At 51.4% G+C, this 16,102-nt stretch overlaps 2 protein-coding genes across 2 annotated transcripts in view; one reads left to right on the top strand and one right to left on the bottom strand.

The window, feature by feature from the left end:
• The window catches only part of LOC119111943 (smoothelin-like protein 1), a 60,571-nt gene that overhangs the window by 9,537 nt on the left and 34,932 nt on the right, over positions 1 to 16,102 (bottom strand). The gene's annotated exons all lie outside the window — the stretch shown is intronic.
• LOC119111442 (glycine receptor subunit alphaZ1-like) lies at positions 1,591 to 14,949 on the top strand. Its single transcript, XM_037235256.1, has 7 exons — positions 1,591 to 1,720; positions 2,338 to 2,479; positions 6,923 to 6,937; positions 7,347 to 7,375; positions 7,774 to 7,803; positions 8,790 to 8,812; positions 14,590 to 14,949. Exons 1-7 carry the CDS (start codon positions 1,615 to 1,617, stop codon positions 14,947 to 14,949), a joined length of 705 nt encoding a protein of 234 aa, XP_037091151.1. The 5' UTR covers positions 1,591 to 1,614.

Raw genomic sequence — 16,102 nt, 5'->3', positions numbered from 1 at the left:
CTATTCAATTGTTTACAGCTATGCAAAATTTGGCGCGGCTGCGCTGCGTCGTTCGGAACCATTTTGGAAAAATCTTTAGAGGATCAATTTGACCCCCACCCGAGCGCGTGCTAAACCTCTCACATATGTGACTGTCTAGGTAGGTACTCGTATAGGTAACAGCGGTGCTGATTTTGTGCTGATTTTTCTGAAAGGTAGTTCCAGAACCGCACTAGCGGGCCGGCGCCAGTGTGCAATATCTATGCATGGGTATGGGCTTATCTATAACTAACTGGTTGGCCATAACTTATCGTTTATATAGAGAGAGAGAGAGAGAGAGAGAGAGAGAGAGAAGAGAGAGAGAGAGAGAGAGAGAGAGAGAGAGAGAGAGAGAGAGGAGGAGAGAGGAGAGAGAGAGAGGAGGAGAGAGAGAGAGAGAGAGAGAGAGAGAGAGAGAGAGAGAGAGAGAGAGAGAGAGAGGAGAGAGAGAGAGAGAGAGAGGAGAGAGAGAGAGAGAGGACGCTATGCAGGAAAGGCACAGCATGGGGACCACACTTGGGGACCACCCAAAGCGGGTCATTTGCAAAAACATCGAACTAGTCGTCAAGACAAAAAAGTGGAAGAAGAAGAGCGCTGAAAATTCACCAGTTTCGCATCGCTTGTCCAAGGTACAATTTAAATGCCACATTTTGTTTGGATGTTTGGTCCCAACATTTTGATCGGGTGGATTTCTAGGATCAGAGCGAGAGATTACGCTAGGAAGGGCGCGCTGCGGCAGTCTTTACCCCACCATGACATTGCGAAATCCAGTTGAATGGTAGGATTTTGTGGTGTAATGTGCCGCAATGCTCGACACGCTGCCCGCCCTAGGACCACATATGGACTTAAACGGCCGCTGCCGCCAGTCGCAGGCCATCTCAGTTAGTGGCAAATAGCGAGCGCTGAAGAGACTGAGCCCACTCACGCCGCCACTGCACGAGCACGTTAGGGGAAAGGCGATCTGACTAAATGGGTCGCGGGGTGGAACCGACCAACATCAGAAGTCCCGTTTGAAAACAGATGAGGAACACTTAAGAGGGCCTGAATCATTGCCAATCCCTATAAATTGATACCTGTCCATAAATTGTCGGTTTTAAAATGCACGCATAGGTTGGGTAGGCGTCCCTTCCAGCTGATAGACATGTATTCGTTAACAAATCAGTACCATTGGCTTTGCCAGACAGAAATATGGGGTCGAATAACAGGACCGGCCTGCCCTTAGCACTCTGTTCAGCCTCAGGTACCGGTCCCGCACCTTGTGTCGTAAATACTTGGGTCTTCGCAAGCATGTGTATCGTTTGTGGTGGTCTGCTGGTGGTATCAAACACGACATTTTGGTTTGCTACCTCGACACAAAACTGCGAAGTTTTGATAGTCAGAGCTTGATCGGCTGCCTCTACACTTATCACTGTTGTCGTTCCAATAATATTTCTAAGCTTTGGTCAGTGTGTGCGGCAATTTGAACTGAACGCCTCGTTCATTTGATCAGGTGAAATGTGAAATTGCCTTGTTACACCGTGCGTCTGCACGGCGTTCTCACTTGCTCACCTCACGTTCTCAGTTGCTCACCCCACGTCGGCGCTGGTGTTTAAGTGGATGCACGGAACCAGGGCCGTAGACAGCACAGACAACATGAAGATCGCCCAGTTCAGCCTGGAGGAGCTGACTGCCGAGCCGCCCGGCATTCTCAACTACACCACCGGTGGGTGTCACAGGCAGTCCAGCGTACTGAAATAGCATCACCTGTGGGTGTCAGGAGACGCCCGGTATTCTCAACTACATCACCGGTAGGTGTCACAGACAGCCTATCATGCTGAGATAGCAACACCTGTGAGTGTCAGGAAACCTCGTTATTCTCAGCTACGCCACCGGTGGGTGTCACAGGCAGCCTAGCATACTGAGATACACACCACCGGTGGGTGTCAGGAGGACGGCCGGCATTCTCAACAATACCAAGGCTGGGTGTCAGAGGCAGCTTAGCGTAATGAGCTGTACACCACCGGCGTGCGGCAAGAGACGCCCGGCGCTCTTGACTCCACGACCGCTTCGTGTCATGATCCGCTCAGCATTCTCAGCAACAGCACCAGTGGATGTCACGAGCTGGTCATGATACTAGAGTTCACCAGGGATGGGTGCCATGCCCAACGTGTTCAAATATGTTATTGCGTGTTCACTGAGCTATGGCATGCAATTCAGATTCGCAGCTAATTTCTCTTGCGCTGCATAATTAAGCAGTCGTGGCACAGGGTGTTGGATTGGCACCTGTGCGCTGGATCTATCAGTTCTGGGCGGCGGGTAGCACGCTCTTCATCCGTCCAGGTCAGTTCAGCACGCTGTCGGCACGGTTCCGGCTGAACCGGGAGAACGGCTACCATCTGCTGCAGACGTACATCCCGACCATCATGATCGTCTCCATCTCGTGGGTGTCGTTTTGGCTGGAGCAGACGGCGACGCCGGCCAGGTGAGCACGTGCCGCCCCGGTGTCGGCCGTGACCGCGCCGCGGAGGGGGGAGCGCTCCCTCTCGCCCGGGGGCTGGTGACAACTCCGGCGCCGCTCACACATTTACAGCGCTCCTCGGAATACAATAGTGCAACAGAACATCTGCAGCCCGGCAACCGGTGCTGCGTGTCCAAGATTTCAGTCATGCTGTTTGCATTAGTCGCAGAACTGGTCCACAAGTTTCGTTTGGTTGTGATTTGCTTTATATCGCCTTTGCCGTATTGCTGCCAATGTGACGGGAAGCCGCTTACGTGTGCACCCCTAATTCAATTAAATGACGTTCAGTACAGTTTCGTGTCGGGCCACGTATCATCACGAGCCTCTCTCGTGGAGTCAAGTTACAGTAAACTAAATGTGTCTACTGAATGCATCTAAACGTGTCTACTCACACTGACCTTAACAAATTCATAACTGACCCAAGCAGATGTTTTTCAAATGGCAAAAACCCCAAAAGATGCTGTTTAAGTGGCTAAACTCCAAACAGGCTCCAAACAAAAACCCAAACCTGTTCAAGTGGTAAAGATCCAAACAGATGCCGTTAAAATGGTAAAAGGATGTCATACCGTGGACATTGTGTATTTTACTTCAAATATTGATTTATATGGCCCGACAGGCTCTTTGCGAACCATAAGCACCTGGCGTGATGCCGTTGTTCGGCAGGCAGCTGCGGGGGAGCTCTCTGCCTGTGAAGGGACGCTGGCGTCGTTGTGGTTGTCGCAGAGCACAGCTGGGCGTTTTTTTTGGCAGAGCGCCGGTAGTAGCGTTTGCGTACTATGACGCTAGAATTGCAACTATTCCGCATGGACGTAAAGTGACATCAGCAGTCCTCCATCCTTGAACTCCAATCAAAAACAACAGTTGTTCCGCAGAGTGTAGTTGGCAGCGTGATAGTTGTAGAGAGTAACGCCATCATGTGTGGGTGCTCCGCAGAGTGACCCAGACATTTGGGCTGCTCCGCCGAGTGCCGCTGTCTGTATGTTTGCTCCACAGAGCAACCCAGACATTGGGCTGCCCCATCGAGTGCCGCTATCTGTATGTTCGCTCCGTAGAGTGATCTTTGAAAGTCCATTTAAAGGCCCACCCGTCCAAAAGAGACCGTTAAAAGCGTGCGTGTTTTGCAGGGTAAAGGTCACGGGCCGGCTGTTACGCACGGCGACGCTCACAGCACGGTCTCTCCTCACAGGAAGGCTGGGAGCATTTGCAGCGGCATTTAATACTGCGATGCTGTGGAAGTGCTGGTCTGAAAGAACCAGGAAAGCTAAAAAAAACATGATTAAGACCCAGCTGATTTACACAAATGGCCAGCATAGATGAAATGACATTGACTGAAGTGCCCCATGTCACTTTCACCAAAATGTGTCCGTGCGTGCTTCACTTGCTCACTTCACTTTCGTGTTTGCCTGCACTGGGCGGGTGCTCTTCCCAAGTTGGCAGAGGAGGCAGTCCACAGACGCCGAGCTATCGAAACATCAGCGTTTTAGAACTACACAGAAGGCAGCATTGGATAGCTCGCAATAGAGTGCATCATGCTCGTGTCATTAATCACATGTGGAAGCAACCTTTGACGGGACAAACCACGTCAATAGCGTACAGACCGTTAATGTAAACTTCTCCTGTCTTTACACTATGTTTGCTAAACGTGTGGAACGTTGCGTTGTGTAAACATTGCGTCACATAAGTCAACGGAAAAAGAATTTTGCGTTTTTTTACACCTTTCGGTCTTGAAGCTAGATCAAACTGTCTCATGGGTTGAAGAGACACAGCGCATAACGCTGGAGATTTTATGAATTTTACAGATCGCCACTGTGATGCAGGGCATGTTCTTCATCTCAGTGCAGCAATGACCTTAAGAGCTTCATGGTTTGTCGCCTTGCTGGTCGAGTGACGCAATGCTGGCAGAGCCAGATGCCTTTCGGGCTCCTCTGCCTTCAGCTGTAAAGAGTCGGGGGTGGGTGGAGCCGGCGCGCGGGCCCGGTCACTGCTGGGCTGGGCCCGGCGGGCCTCAGATGTGTGCTGGCTGTGTGGTACCCATGGGGACATCTGATGATGTGCGGGGGATTGCTGCGGTCGCTACAGATGGCGTGCGAAACAATATGTGTCAGGGAGAGCAGACCAGCCATTTATCAAGCTGTTGATCTTGGCTTGGTGCTTCTTGATGAGGGCTTCTGTGACTTATCGTGCTCACATCTGGGGAGCATGCGAGTGCGCCACCGGCTTCACGAGATTTTGAGCGCTTAGAGCGCTTCAGGGGTTTCTCAGGGGCTATGGAGCAGCCGGGTTTCGAACACGGACCCCTATGTGAGAGTCAGAGGCGCTAACCCCTCGGCTATCTCGCCCTGGCAAGAAAAAATTGCCATCTCGTATATTTGAAACTTTTGTGTTCGTATTTGTTTGGTCGCGTCATTATCCCTCTAAGATGCCAACGGCCCGCACCCAGTTTTGTTATGAACACAAATTTTTCTGGTATCTGCTCTCCGCGAAGGTTTTATCATAAACGATGTTGGTGTATCTAAGAATGTGACTGAAATGGCCTGTCACCAACCAGTAATATGCGTGGGTTACTTTTTAGGATTTCCATCCGTTGGCCATTAAAGTGTAAAACATAATTATCATTTCGACGAATAACAACTTTTTTCGTAACGCCAAGACGGAACGACCGCCTTGTGCGTCAGGCTTTGTGTGTGCATAATCGGTTATATATTTGCGTGTCGCTAAACCTTACTCCACTCACCCTCTAGCCCCGCCCTTATCATTTGCGCTGGTTCGATTACGAGCATATTCAACTGCTAATGTTGCTGCGCTACACACATATTTGCCTGATGGTAATGCATTTTACTGACGGAATCGTTCAATGTAAGGTGCACATTAGCTCTTAGCCTTCTTTCAAGCGCCTACAATTGAAAAAAGTGGGCTGAAGGAGTGACGAACCCTGCTCATTTCCTGCGACGATCTGAAGTATGGTCGGGGGCGCAGCAGATCATGGTGAGAGAGGGGCACCGCGGTTAACATAAGGCCCTGCTGGTGGAATGGCAACAGGGAATCCAATCCTGCCGAAATCATCCAAAACTGAGCTGCCGGATAAAGCAGTTAGCCGAGGCCTTCAGAGGGACACATCATACACCGGTCCCATCCCTGATGCGGCAGGCCCTCTAACCTGGACATCCGGCACAACATCGACACAGGGGCTGTCACTGACGCAAAAGGATCCCTTGCTGGTGTAGGGATCCACATTGTCACGACTGACACCAAGACGCCATTTCGACAGGGGCCCTTCGTTCGGCACTACGATCTCTGACTGGCACAGGCCCACTGTCTCATTGTGAGTGCGAACACCTGGATCGTCCTTTCTCATGTTTCTTTCTCCCTTTTTCTTTATCTTTCCCATTCTTTCATTTTCAGGAGGGTCTTGAGCAGGGTGAGAGGCCTTTTGAAGCTCGGGGTCTCGCTCTCGTCTCTGTTCAGCCAATGTACTACCCCCGACTTGGCGCCCATTGCCCACACAGGATCCCTGTAAGACACTGTGGCCCTGTGAGCCCCTGAGTGACGCTGACACTGTGGCCTGTGGCCTGTGAGCTCCTGAGTGACGCCGACACTGTGGCCTGTGGCCTGGTCCCAGAGTGACGCTGACACTGTGACCTGTCGCCTGTGAGCCCCTGAGTGACGCTGACACTGTGACCTGTGGCCTGGTCCCCAGAGGTGACGCTGACACTGTGACCTGTCGCCTGTGAGCCCCTGAGTGACGGCTGAACACTGTGACCTGTGGCCATGGTCCCCAGCAGTGACGCTGACACTGTGACCTGGGGCCTGTGAGCCCCTGAGTGACGCTGACACTGTGACCTGTCGCCTGTGAGCCCCTGAGTGACGCTGACCTGTGAACCTGTGGCCTGGTCCCCAGAGTGACGCTGACACTGTGACCTGTCACCTGTGAGCCCCTGAGTGACGCTGACACTGTGACCTGTCGCCTGTGAGCCCCCTGAGTGACCGGCTGACACTGTGGGGACCTGGTGTGGCCTGTCCCCGGAGTGACGCTGACACTGTGACCTGTGGCGGTCCCCGGAGGACGCTGACACTGTGACCTGTGGCCTGGTCCCCAGAGTGACGCTGACACTGTGACCTGTCGCCTGTGAGCCCTCCTGAGGACGCTGACACTGTGACCTGTCGCCTGTGAGCCCCTGAGTGACGCGACACTGTGACCTGTGGCCTGGTCCCCGGAGTGACCGCTGACACTGTGACCTGTCGCCTGTGAGCCCCAGAGTGACGCGACAATGTGACCTGTGGCCTGGTCCCCAGAGTGACGCTGACACTGTGACCTTCGCCTGTGAGCCCCTGAGTGACGCTGACACTGTGACCTGTGGCCTGGCCCCCAGAGTGACGCTGACACTGTGACCGTGGCCTGGTCCCCAGAGTGACGCTGACAATGTGACCTGTCGCCTGTGAGCCCCTGAGTGACGCGGACACTGTGACCTGTGGCCTGGTCCCCAGAGTGAGCTGAACTGTACCTGTCGCTGTGAGCCCCTGAGTGACGCTGACACTGTGACCTGTTGCCTGGTCCCCAGAGTGACGCTGACACTGTGACCTGTCGCCTGTGAGCCCCTGAGTGACGCTGACACTGTGACCTGTGGCCTGGTCCCAGAGTGACGCTGACACTGTGACCTGTCCCTGTGAGCCCCTGAGTGACGCTGACACTGCGACCTGTGGCCTGGTCCCCAGAGTGACGCTGACACTGTGACCCTGTCGCCTGTGAGCCCCTGAGTGAACGCTGACACTGTGACCTGTGGCCTGGTCCCCAGAGTGACGCTGGCACTGTGACCTGTGGCCTGGTCCCCAGAGTGACGCTGGCACTGTGGCCTGTGGCCTGTGAGCCCCTGAGTGACGCTGACACTGTGACCATGTGGCCTGGCCCCCAGAGTGACGCTGACAATGTGACCTGTCGCCGTGAGCCCCGAGTGACGCTGACACTGCGACCTGTGGCCTGGTCCCCAGAGTGACGCTGACACTGTGACCTGTGGCCTGGTCCCCAGAGTGACGCTGACACGTGGCCTGTGGCCTGTGAGCCCCTGAGTGACGCTGACAACTGTGACCTGTGCCTGGCCCCCAGAGTGACGCTGACACTGTGACCTGTGGCCTGGTCCCCAGAGTGACGCTTCGCCAAGTGACCTGTGTCCCCCTGTGAGCCCCTGAGTGACGCTGACACTGTGACCTTTGGCCTGGCCCCCAGAGTGACGCTGACACGTGACCTGTGGCCTGGTCCCCAGACAGTGACGCTGACAATGTGACCTTCGCCTGTGAGCCCCTGAGTGACGTGACACTGTGACCTGTGGCCCGGTCCCAGATGGACGCTGACACTGTGACCTGTGGCCGGTGAGGCCCCTGAGTAGTGACGCTGACACTGTGACCTGTGTCCTGGTCCCCAGAGTGACGCTGACACTGTGACCTGTCGCCTGTGAGCCCCCGATTGACGCTGACACTGTGACTGTGGCCTGGTCCCGGGTGACGCTGACACTGTGACCTTTGGGCCTGGTCCCCAGAGTGACGCTGACACTGTGACCTGTCGCCTGTGAGCCCCTGAGTGACGCTGACACTGTGACCTGTGGCCTGGTCCCCAGAGTGACGCTGACACTGTGACCTGTGGCCTGTGAGCCCCTGAGTGACGCTGACACTGTGACCTGTGGCCTGGTCCCCAGAGTGACGCTGACACTGTGACCTGTGGCCTGGTCCCCAGAGTGACGCTGACACTGTGACCTGATGGCCTGGTCCCCTGAGTGACGCTGACACTGTGACCTGTGGCCTGTGAGCCCCTGAGTGACGCTGACACTGTGACCTGTGGCCTGGTCCCCAGAGTGACGCTGACACTGTGACCTGTGGCCTGGTCCCCAGAGTGACGCTGACACTGTGACCTGTGGCCTGTGAGCCCCTGAGTGACGCTGACACTGTGACCTGTGTCCTGGTCCCCGGAGTGACGCTGACACTGTGGCCTGTGAGCCCCTGAGTGACGCTGACACTGTGACTTGTGGCGTGGTCCCCAGAGTGGACGCTGACACTGTGACCTGTGGCCTGGTCCCCAGAGTGACGCCGTGACACTGTGACCTGTGGCCGGTGAGCCCCGGAGTGACGCGGGGGGGTGACAACTTGCGACCTGTTGGGCCTGGGCCCAAGACAGTTGACGCTGACACTGTGAGCCTGGGTGGCCGTGGTCCCCAAGAGTGAACGCTGGGAGTGAACCACGCTGCTGACTTTGACGTCAACTGGCAGCCGGCGTAAACGCATCGAGTTGCCCCTGTCTCCTACCTCAAGGTATCGTGGTGGTGGAAGAGCCCACCCAAGCGGCATGTACAAATAATTAGCTGGTTTGAATGGCCACACCCAAACATAACGTAGTTTTGTATATAAAGCAATTTCACACACCAGTTAATGGATGCGTTTGAAAGTTAGATATGCAATACGGACAGAAAAAATAGCACATACATGCCACAATTAACCATGGTGCATTGAAGGAGACGGGCGTCTGGGGCAAGTGTCCCCTAATGACAATTTGGACGCGTCTTGATATAGTGATGAATCATATTGGCTCATAAGATTCTAGAATACACGGGAAACACATAGTTTAAAATAATGCAATGCTGTCAAAAGAAATTTTCCGCGGCTGCCTCGCGTCTAAACGGCAATTTTTGGAAAAGTTGATTGATAGAGGAACAGTAACCAAACGTATTACGGCAAATTTTGAATGGAGGCCGAAACAGACAAAAGTTTTGCCTTTAAGACATCCAACAGGGAAATGTTTCGAATAAAGAAATGTCACAAAAAACTAGCACAAGTAAAAAAACACGAGTTTTATGCATCTAGACAATCTCGTTGAAAAAGGCTTCAGACATGAACAATTTTAACCTATGCGCAGCACACCGTAGGACCAATAATGGTCACCTAGGATGGACAGGCGCTAGGCAAACCTCACTGAGAGCGTAGAAATGTAACAGAGTGGACACTTATAGGAATGTGTGGTACAAGCTGCCACGACGAGGCAGTGTGTTCGAATCTGGTTTATGTTGACAAATGGCCATTTATTTGATAATCTTTAGTCTAACCTCATTTTTGCGAGTGCGCAGACCTTTGAGGGTTAGGGTTTCCGGTGAGAAGGAATGTAATATATTGGTCGTGTAGGATGTAAACGCCGACAGGAGTACCACAAAATATTTATCGCGTCTCGAAGATGTAGTTATACCTGGCACGTACGTAACTGCTATCCTTTCGCCATTGCGGGGGATTTTTTGCTCAAGGGGTGCCCGAATGGTACGTTGCCTGGTAGAGGGTGACGTGGGTTGCGCACCTGCCCACCCCACCCGCCTGACAGGCGTCATATGTTTGGTACCTGGGGCAAGGGTAGGATCAAGGGCAGACTGAACAAGCTGATGTATTGTCCGCCCACTTTTCTTTTCTACTCGAACGGGAAGAACAGATGAGCATTTCACTGAACTGACTATTTTGGTTAAGCTTGTATCCATGCATGGAAACGATGTGAATGTGTTGTCGCTCATTCGATATGCATTTATGTCATCACCATCTGTCATATGGGTGCGAAGGATTGCCTTTTATCGCAGGGATAGCCAAGTACTGCCGATTCAATGGCTATTTATCGTCACAAAATCGGAACTTGTGTGTTTTAATGTGTCAGTATGCATGCTTTTATGGGCCAGTCCCGTGTATGTCGGTTGCCTGGTGTATGCATAACTCATGTGTGTTAGGCTCATGCATGGATATACATATATATATATATATATATATATATATATATATATATATATATATATATGATGTACATATGTGTCGTGCTCATGCGTAATGATCGGTCATATCTGTCATTATGTATACGTATGATGTGTCACGATATTTCATCGGTCATGTATGTTGCTGCTGTGAATTAGGCGAATGCTGGACAGCCCCAAAGCCTCTTTTCCGATCGTCGAGAGTGTACAAAACATGAGCTTTTGAATTTTACTAGCTTGTGAAGCCTTGTCGAGAAACTGAACTGATTAACACGCGCTCGAGTGGGTGTCAATTTGAGCTCACAAAGGTTTCTTCCAAAATGGTCTCCGAACAGCACGGCGTAGCCGCGCTAAATTTTGTGCAGCTGTCGGCAATTATTAGTGGATCGTTTGATATAAGAAATTTATATGTGCCTTGTAAGGTCGCTGACCTACGAGAGGTCAAAGTCAGGCCATGGATTCCGCGAAAACAATTTCTAGGGAATCCTTCAATCTGATGGAAGAACGGAGTGTTAGACGAGGTCATACATCTCTGAGATAGTTTCTTAGGGAACGCAACAATTGATTGAACAAACTCCATTGACCTTGGGTCAAGTATGAAGGTTAAAACCAAATTCTAAACAATCTGCTTTGCTACCTTAGATCTTGCTGTATGGGGTAGTTTCTGGCGCTCATTTCGAATCTAGTGATAACATGAAACCACATTATACATATTCTATGGACTTATTAAAGAGCAGGAAAGGTCACTGATCTTAAATGACCCAGGTCGACATTTTATATTTGGGAACATACTGCCTACCTTCATCTTTGACGCTTGCTCAAACATAAAACTCAAAGCAGTCTTGTATCATTTTGGTCACCATGACCTGCGAAAGGTCACTTCCCTGAAATGGGCACCACTGACCTTTTTCTCAGAACATTTATCTAGGTTTTGGGCATACTTTGAGCACCAATTTGTAGTTCGACCCTTTTTGACCTTATCTGACACACTGATTAAGAAATGCGGGTCAAGCATCTGCTCTGTCAATGACGCCGATTGCCGTTAGAATGACGCAAATGTCGCGAGACTTTTTATTGGCCTTCATCCATCAATCAAGTTTCTTTATCGAGTGTTAGCTTTGCGCTCAACAGGCTTGAGCACCGGTATTGAGTGGACCGGTTTTAGTCCTTGCAATGTTGCCAGGAGTGACGAGCCTCCTTTGATGAGGATCAGTAGCCCGCATGCCTCGCACCATTACGGTTATTGAATGAGTCCTGCCAGCGTCGTTAACGGGTGAGCACACAAAGCTTATCCATTGCGAGCGTTTGAAGAGCATGACGTCTTTAAAGCAGCTTAAGCTTCGGTGAATAATTTGAAATACGAGTTCCGGGCCGCAGAAGCGGAGGGCCAGCAACCAACCAGGATCCGGGTGTCGCTAAGTCTGCGATATTCTTTTGAAGTTGAAGTTGGATCATGTGGTACACGAAAAAAAACAGACTCCATAAAAAGTTCACATTCTTAACTGGCCCTTACCAAGCCCTCGGCATTTAGCAGTTAACTCTGTTCTCTTAAAATTCGAAGAATTAGCGCCAATATTATATGCTTCTATGAGCTAAGCACTGCTATGCAGCACTTCGCAGCCCTAGGGGCGGGGAAATGCGTGGAGGAGCATCCACCATCGACTCCTGGGAGGCGCTCAAATCTGTTTTGGGACAAATTTCAACTTTGATGTCACTTGTTGATGCCACTCGTAATGAGATTAGTGAAGGATAGTGCAAGGTTGGTTTCTTTTCGTCATCTTTTGCGGGCGGGATTGCATGACCTAGTTAGATCTCCTTCAATATGCATCAACTTACGTTTTTGGGGTACTAGTGGTTAGCCTTCTTCTTGAAGGCATCCTTTGAGCTTATGTCTCCAGGTCTACACCGAATTCAGCCGAACTTTGTGTTGTTCAAACCACAACATGCGGGAATCATCCTTTGAGTGTCACCGGTCATACTCACAGGTGTCTTTCCTGAATGCTTACTGATAGTCCTTACCAATGATTCCACGGTTCGCTGTCGTCTTACGGGATGTGGCTGCGTTTGCCTCTAGCTCTCTTGGTTTTCGGGATCTGAGGAGCCTCTCAGACCCCTCCCCCCTCACACGGCAAGGGTAAAAAGCTTTTAAAAAAGAGGGCATTTATTTTAGCCCACTTACTCTCGAGCATGAGTTTCACTGAATAAGCTTTAATGCATAAAAACTGGCTAAGCAATGCGGCGTGAGCCGACTGGTAAGCCTGCCCTGAGTAATCAGCATGGCAGGTCGAAGCGGTCTAACAGGCCCACAGCAGCATGACAAGTCATGCCAGCATGACAGTCCACATCAGCATGACAGAGCGTGCCAACATGACAGTCCACATCAGCATGACAGTCCACATCAACAGACTTGCAGCAACTCATGTGTAGTGGTGGTGTTTCGAAAACATGGAGGAAATATGTGGGCCTGTTGACCATCATTCTATGCTTATAGGCGCTGGGAAATCCGCATGCTTTCCGCTCTTTCCTATCAACCTAAACACGGGGAATATACTGGTCCATTAGAAGTTTCCGACTTTGCGCATACACGTGAAACGAATGTCCACATTGTAAAATTCAATACCGCTGTGCTAGAAAATACCTAGAGGGGAAAATGACAATTTTTTTAACCGCCTATCAATAATATATGCCTGCATTATTAGCCAGATTGAGTGACTTTAAGAATGAAGTAGCAATTTATGTTCGGCGAAAACAATATAGGACAGCGACGCGTCGCAAGATAATACTGGATTCATACAGTGTTGCATTAAGCTTATTGAACATGGTATGGAGCGTTTTGTTAGATTGGCTTTTTCAATAAAGTAAGATAAGCACATCACGGAGTGTTGTATATCAAAACGTAGGTTGCGGTCGTCCAGCCATCATAAGGTTTTTTTTCCGGCTTTCGATGGCCACGTAACTGTCCGATGATACTTAATTGTCCGATAACCACCAGCGTCGCAGTCTCCATGCAGCTCGTGTGCGCGCGATGAATATAACAGGTTCTCCATTTTCATGAGATGTAATGGTTCTTCGGAATATGATCGCACATTCCCCGAGAGCTGGAGTGAAACCACTGCCACTTTGTTCGCTCCGAAATTCACAAGCAGATCATCATGCTAAAGATGCATGTACTTACCTAACCAGACAGAAGTAATATTCCAACTGGTGCATATGCTTCTTCAATAAGAAAACATTTTATTTGTTGGTGGCTAGAGTCCACAGATCAACAATGAGATAACGCAGCACGAAGCCTGCGTATTGCGGCGCTTGAGAGGCCCAGGCCACAAAAAGCATGATATCGTACAGTTGCCTTTAAGCGTGACGTTTCCATCAGACGTTCTCAGTAGCCGGTCATCATTAACAGGTAGTATGCTGAAGATAAAAGACTGCTTAGCTCAGTCATTCCGTCCCTGCTGTTTCCCCTTTCAGCGTCGGTGTTGATAGAATATGTCTTCCTTTGGAAGAGGGGAAGATCCCTTCTTCAAATGCTCGATAAGCAGGTGTGCGTTCATGTATGCATGCACCAGTTCATCAGACTTTGTCATGGTAAAAGAACGCCCTATGTCTGTTCCGTGCGGCGAATGCTGCCTTTTTCGACCGTGGGTCGTTGCCGATTCTGACCACTGTGCTGATTTATCGTGAACCTTATATTCAAGTTTCTGACTTATCGGTCATCAGCAGCCACAAATGCTGCATTGCATATATGCATGGATTGGCTTTTCAGCTCCGCCGGACCGCAGGCATCATTTCCGTATCATATATGCAGAGCTATGACAGGACTGTACCGAGTCAGAACTATGCGCGATTTTGCTGTCCAGCCTCCGATCGTCATTGGTGGGACGTTTTTGTGTTCTAAGGAGCTCTCATTAGTCACGGCAACGGTCTCCCCTCCTCACAAGCGACCGCCCCCAACCAGTGGTGGCTGCCTTCGGGCCTAACGGTGACGTCTTGCCTCACAGGTGACCGCGGTCCGAGCAGTGGTGACTGCCTTCGGGCCTAACGACGACGTCCTTGCCTCACAGGTGACCGCGCCCGAGCGGTGATGGCTGCCTTCGGGCCTAACGGTGACGTCCTTGCCTGACAGGTGACTGCGCCCGAGCAGTGGTGACTGCTTTCGGGCCTAACGACGACGTCCTTGCCTCACAGGTGACCGCGTCCGAGCAGTGGTGACTGCCCTCGGGCCTAACGGTGAAGCCTCGCCCCATAGGGACTGCGCCTGAGCAGTGGTGGGTGGCTGCTTTCGGGCCTAACGATGTGTGCTCTGCCCCCCAGGCGATCGATGTGTGGATCGGCGTGTGCATGTTTTTCGTGTTCGGCGCTCTCCTGGAGTTCGTGCTGGTGCACCACCTGGCCAAGAAGCGCAAGTTCCCCGGTCGCCAACGCAAGAGCGTCAAGGAGATGTTCTTCTCCAGCGACGACCCAGAGCCAGGGCAGCCCGGCGCCAAGAAGCAGACCCACGTGGCGCAAGCCAAAGTCGTGGACAGGGTGTGCCGCGTGCTCATGCCATTCGCGTTCATCACCTTCATGTTATCTATTGGACCTACTACGGCCTCGGCTAGGATGCGGTATGGCAGGGTGGTGGCTGCCGGTGGCGGTGGTGGCGACATGCGCGCTTCGATGACGGGTAGCTGACGTGGAGGGTGCAGGCGTGGATGGCGTTGGACCGGGAGGACGGCTGACGAGGTGTTTCGCTGTGCGGTGATAATGGACGAGGCCCCGGTGGCCGTTGTCAGCAGCGGCGTAGCACGGCCTCGGGCAACCAGTTGGCGGCTGCTCATACTCATCCCGAGCACCTGACAGCATTCAGAAACTGGAAGCAAGGCACTCAAAGTTCGTTTGGAAGCAGGCGTCGGTGTGACATGAGGGACTTCTAGCAGCCAACAACGGCGGATTTTCGGAAGAGATGGGAGGGCAAACCCAATTGTGACATGACGTCTTTCCATGTATCTCCGCATGGTTGGTGTTAACCCTCTAGAGATGCGGCTCTCCCTCGTCGTTTCCCCTCCAATGATACCGTTCCTGATCACTTCGAACGATTATATAATGTTTTTTCCACACTGACTTTCGCCCTTTGAAATCGCACATTAGCAGTTCTCCTGGATACCTCTCCGAATTAGCCTGCTTATGCTTGTTATGCCTGCATGATATGAGGTGGCGAGTAGGTGCTGGGTCTTATTTGCCCGACCTATTAAGGCCCTTGGAGCATGAATTAAGGCATATTTCGCATTCGTATCTCCACCGGCTGTACATCAGAAACGCAAATGTTCCGGGCTGCGAGTTGCTGATCGACTCAGGAACAATTGTGCGGCGCTTGACACCCGCTGTCAGATGCTAGCTACTGCTTCAGACCTCACCTTCCTTCCCCTTACCGGCTGTAGACCTGGCTACATCCTGCTGGCTATTGCTCTATTATCGCGCTGGTATCTAAAGGCCATCAGTGCTACCAGTGGACTTACACTCGATATTTTGCATGCTGCCATAGCCTAGTCTGCTTAGAAGGGTGTTGGAAATGTTTGCCTTGCCACCAACATGGAAACCACCTTTTCTGCGAAACGTACGGTATTTAAAGCCTGTGATGTTTCAAACCATTTGCGGTCGGATCAACCATCTGTTTGTCCCATTATTGTCATCAAGTGTCCTTTTCGCAATGTGTAAAATGTTTGCGAGACTAAGATGGTCCAATCTGTTCGAATGCGTTGGTATAAATAACTTTTGCACGAAGTGTCCCCATAAACATCCCACGCTCCGTGTTCGCCGCTTGAAATTATATCTTATGATTCAACAT

This window comes from Pollicipes pollicipes, unplaced genomic scaffold, assembly GCF_011947565.3.
Source record: "Pollicipes pollicipes isolate AB1234 unplaced genomic scaffold, Ppol_2.1 Scaffold_7261;HRSCAF=8764_pilon_pilon_pilon, whole genome shotgun sequence".
Taxonomy (NCBI): Eukaryota; Metazoa; Arthropoda; class Thecostraca; order Pollicipedomorpha; family Pollicipedidae; genus Pollicipes; species Pollicipes pollicipes.
The sequence above is the reverse complement of the archived record's forward strand: the minus strand, read 5'-3'. Positions and strand labels throughout refer to the sequence as shown.

Bases quoted from the DNA above. Each gene is read 5' to 3' on its own strand.
- LOC119111442 (XM_037235256.1), top strand. From the start codon at position 1,615: ATGCACGGAACCAGGGCCGTAGACAGCACAGACAACATGAAGATCGCC. The intron at 7,376-7,773 runs GTGAGCCCCTGA...CCTGGTCCCCAG, and splicing joins GGCACTGTGGCCTGTGGCCT to ACAGTGACGCTGACAATGTG. The intron at 8,813-14,589 runs GTATCGTGGTGG...TCTGCCCCCCAG, and splicing joins CCCCTGTCTCCTACCTCAAG to GCGATCGATGTGTGGATCGG.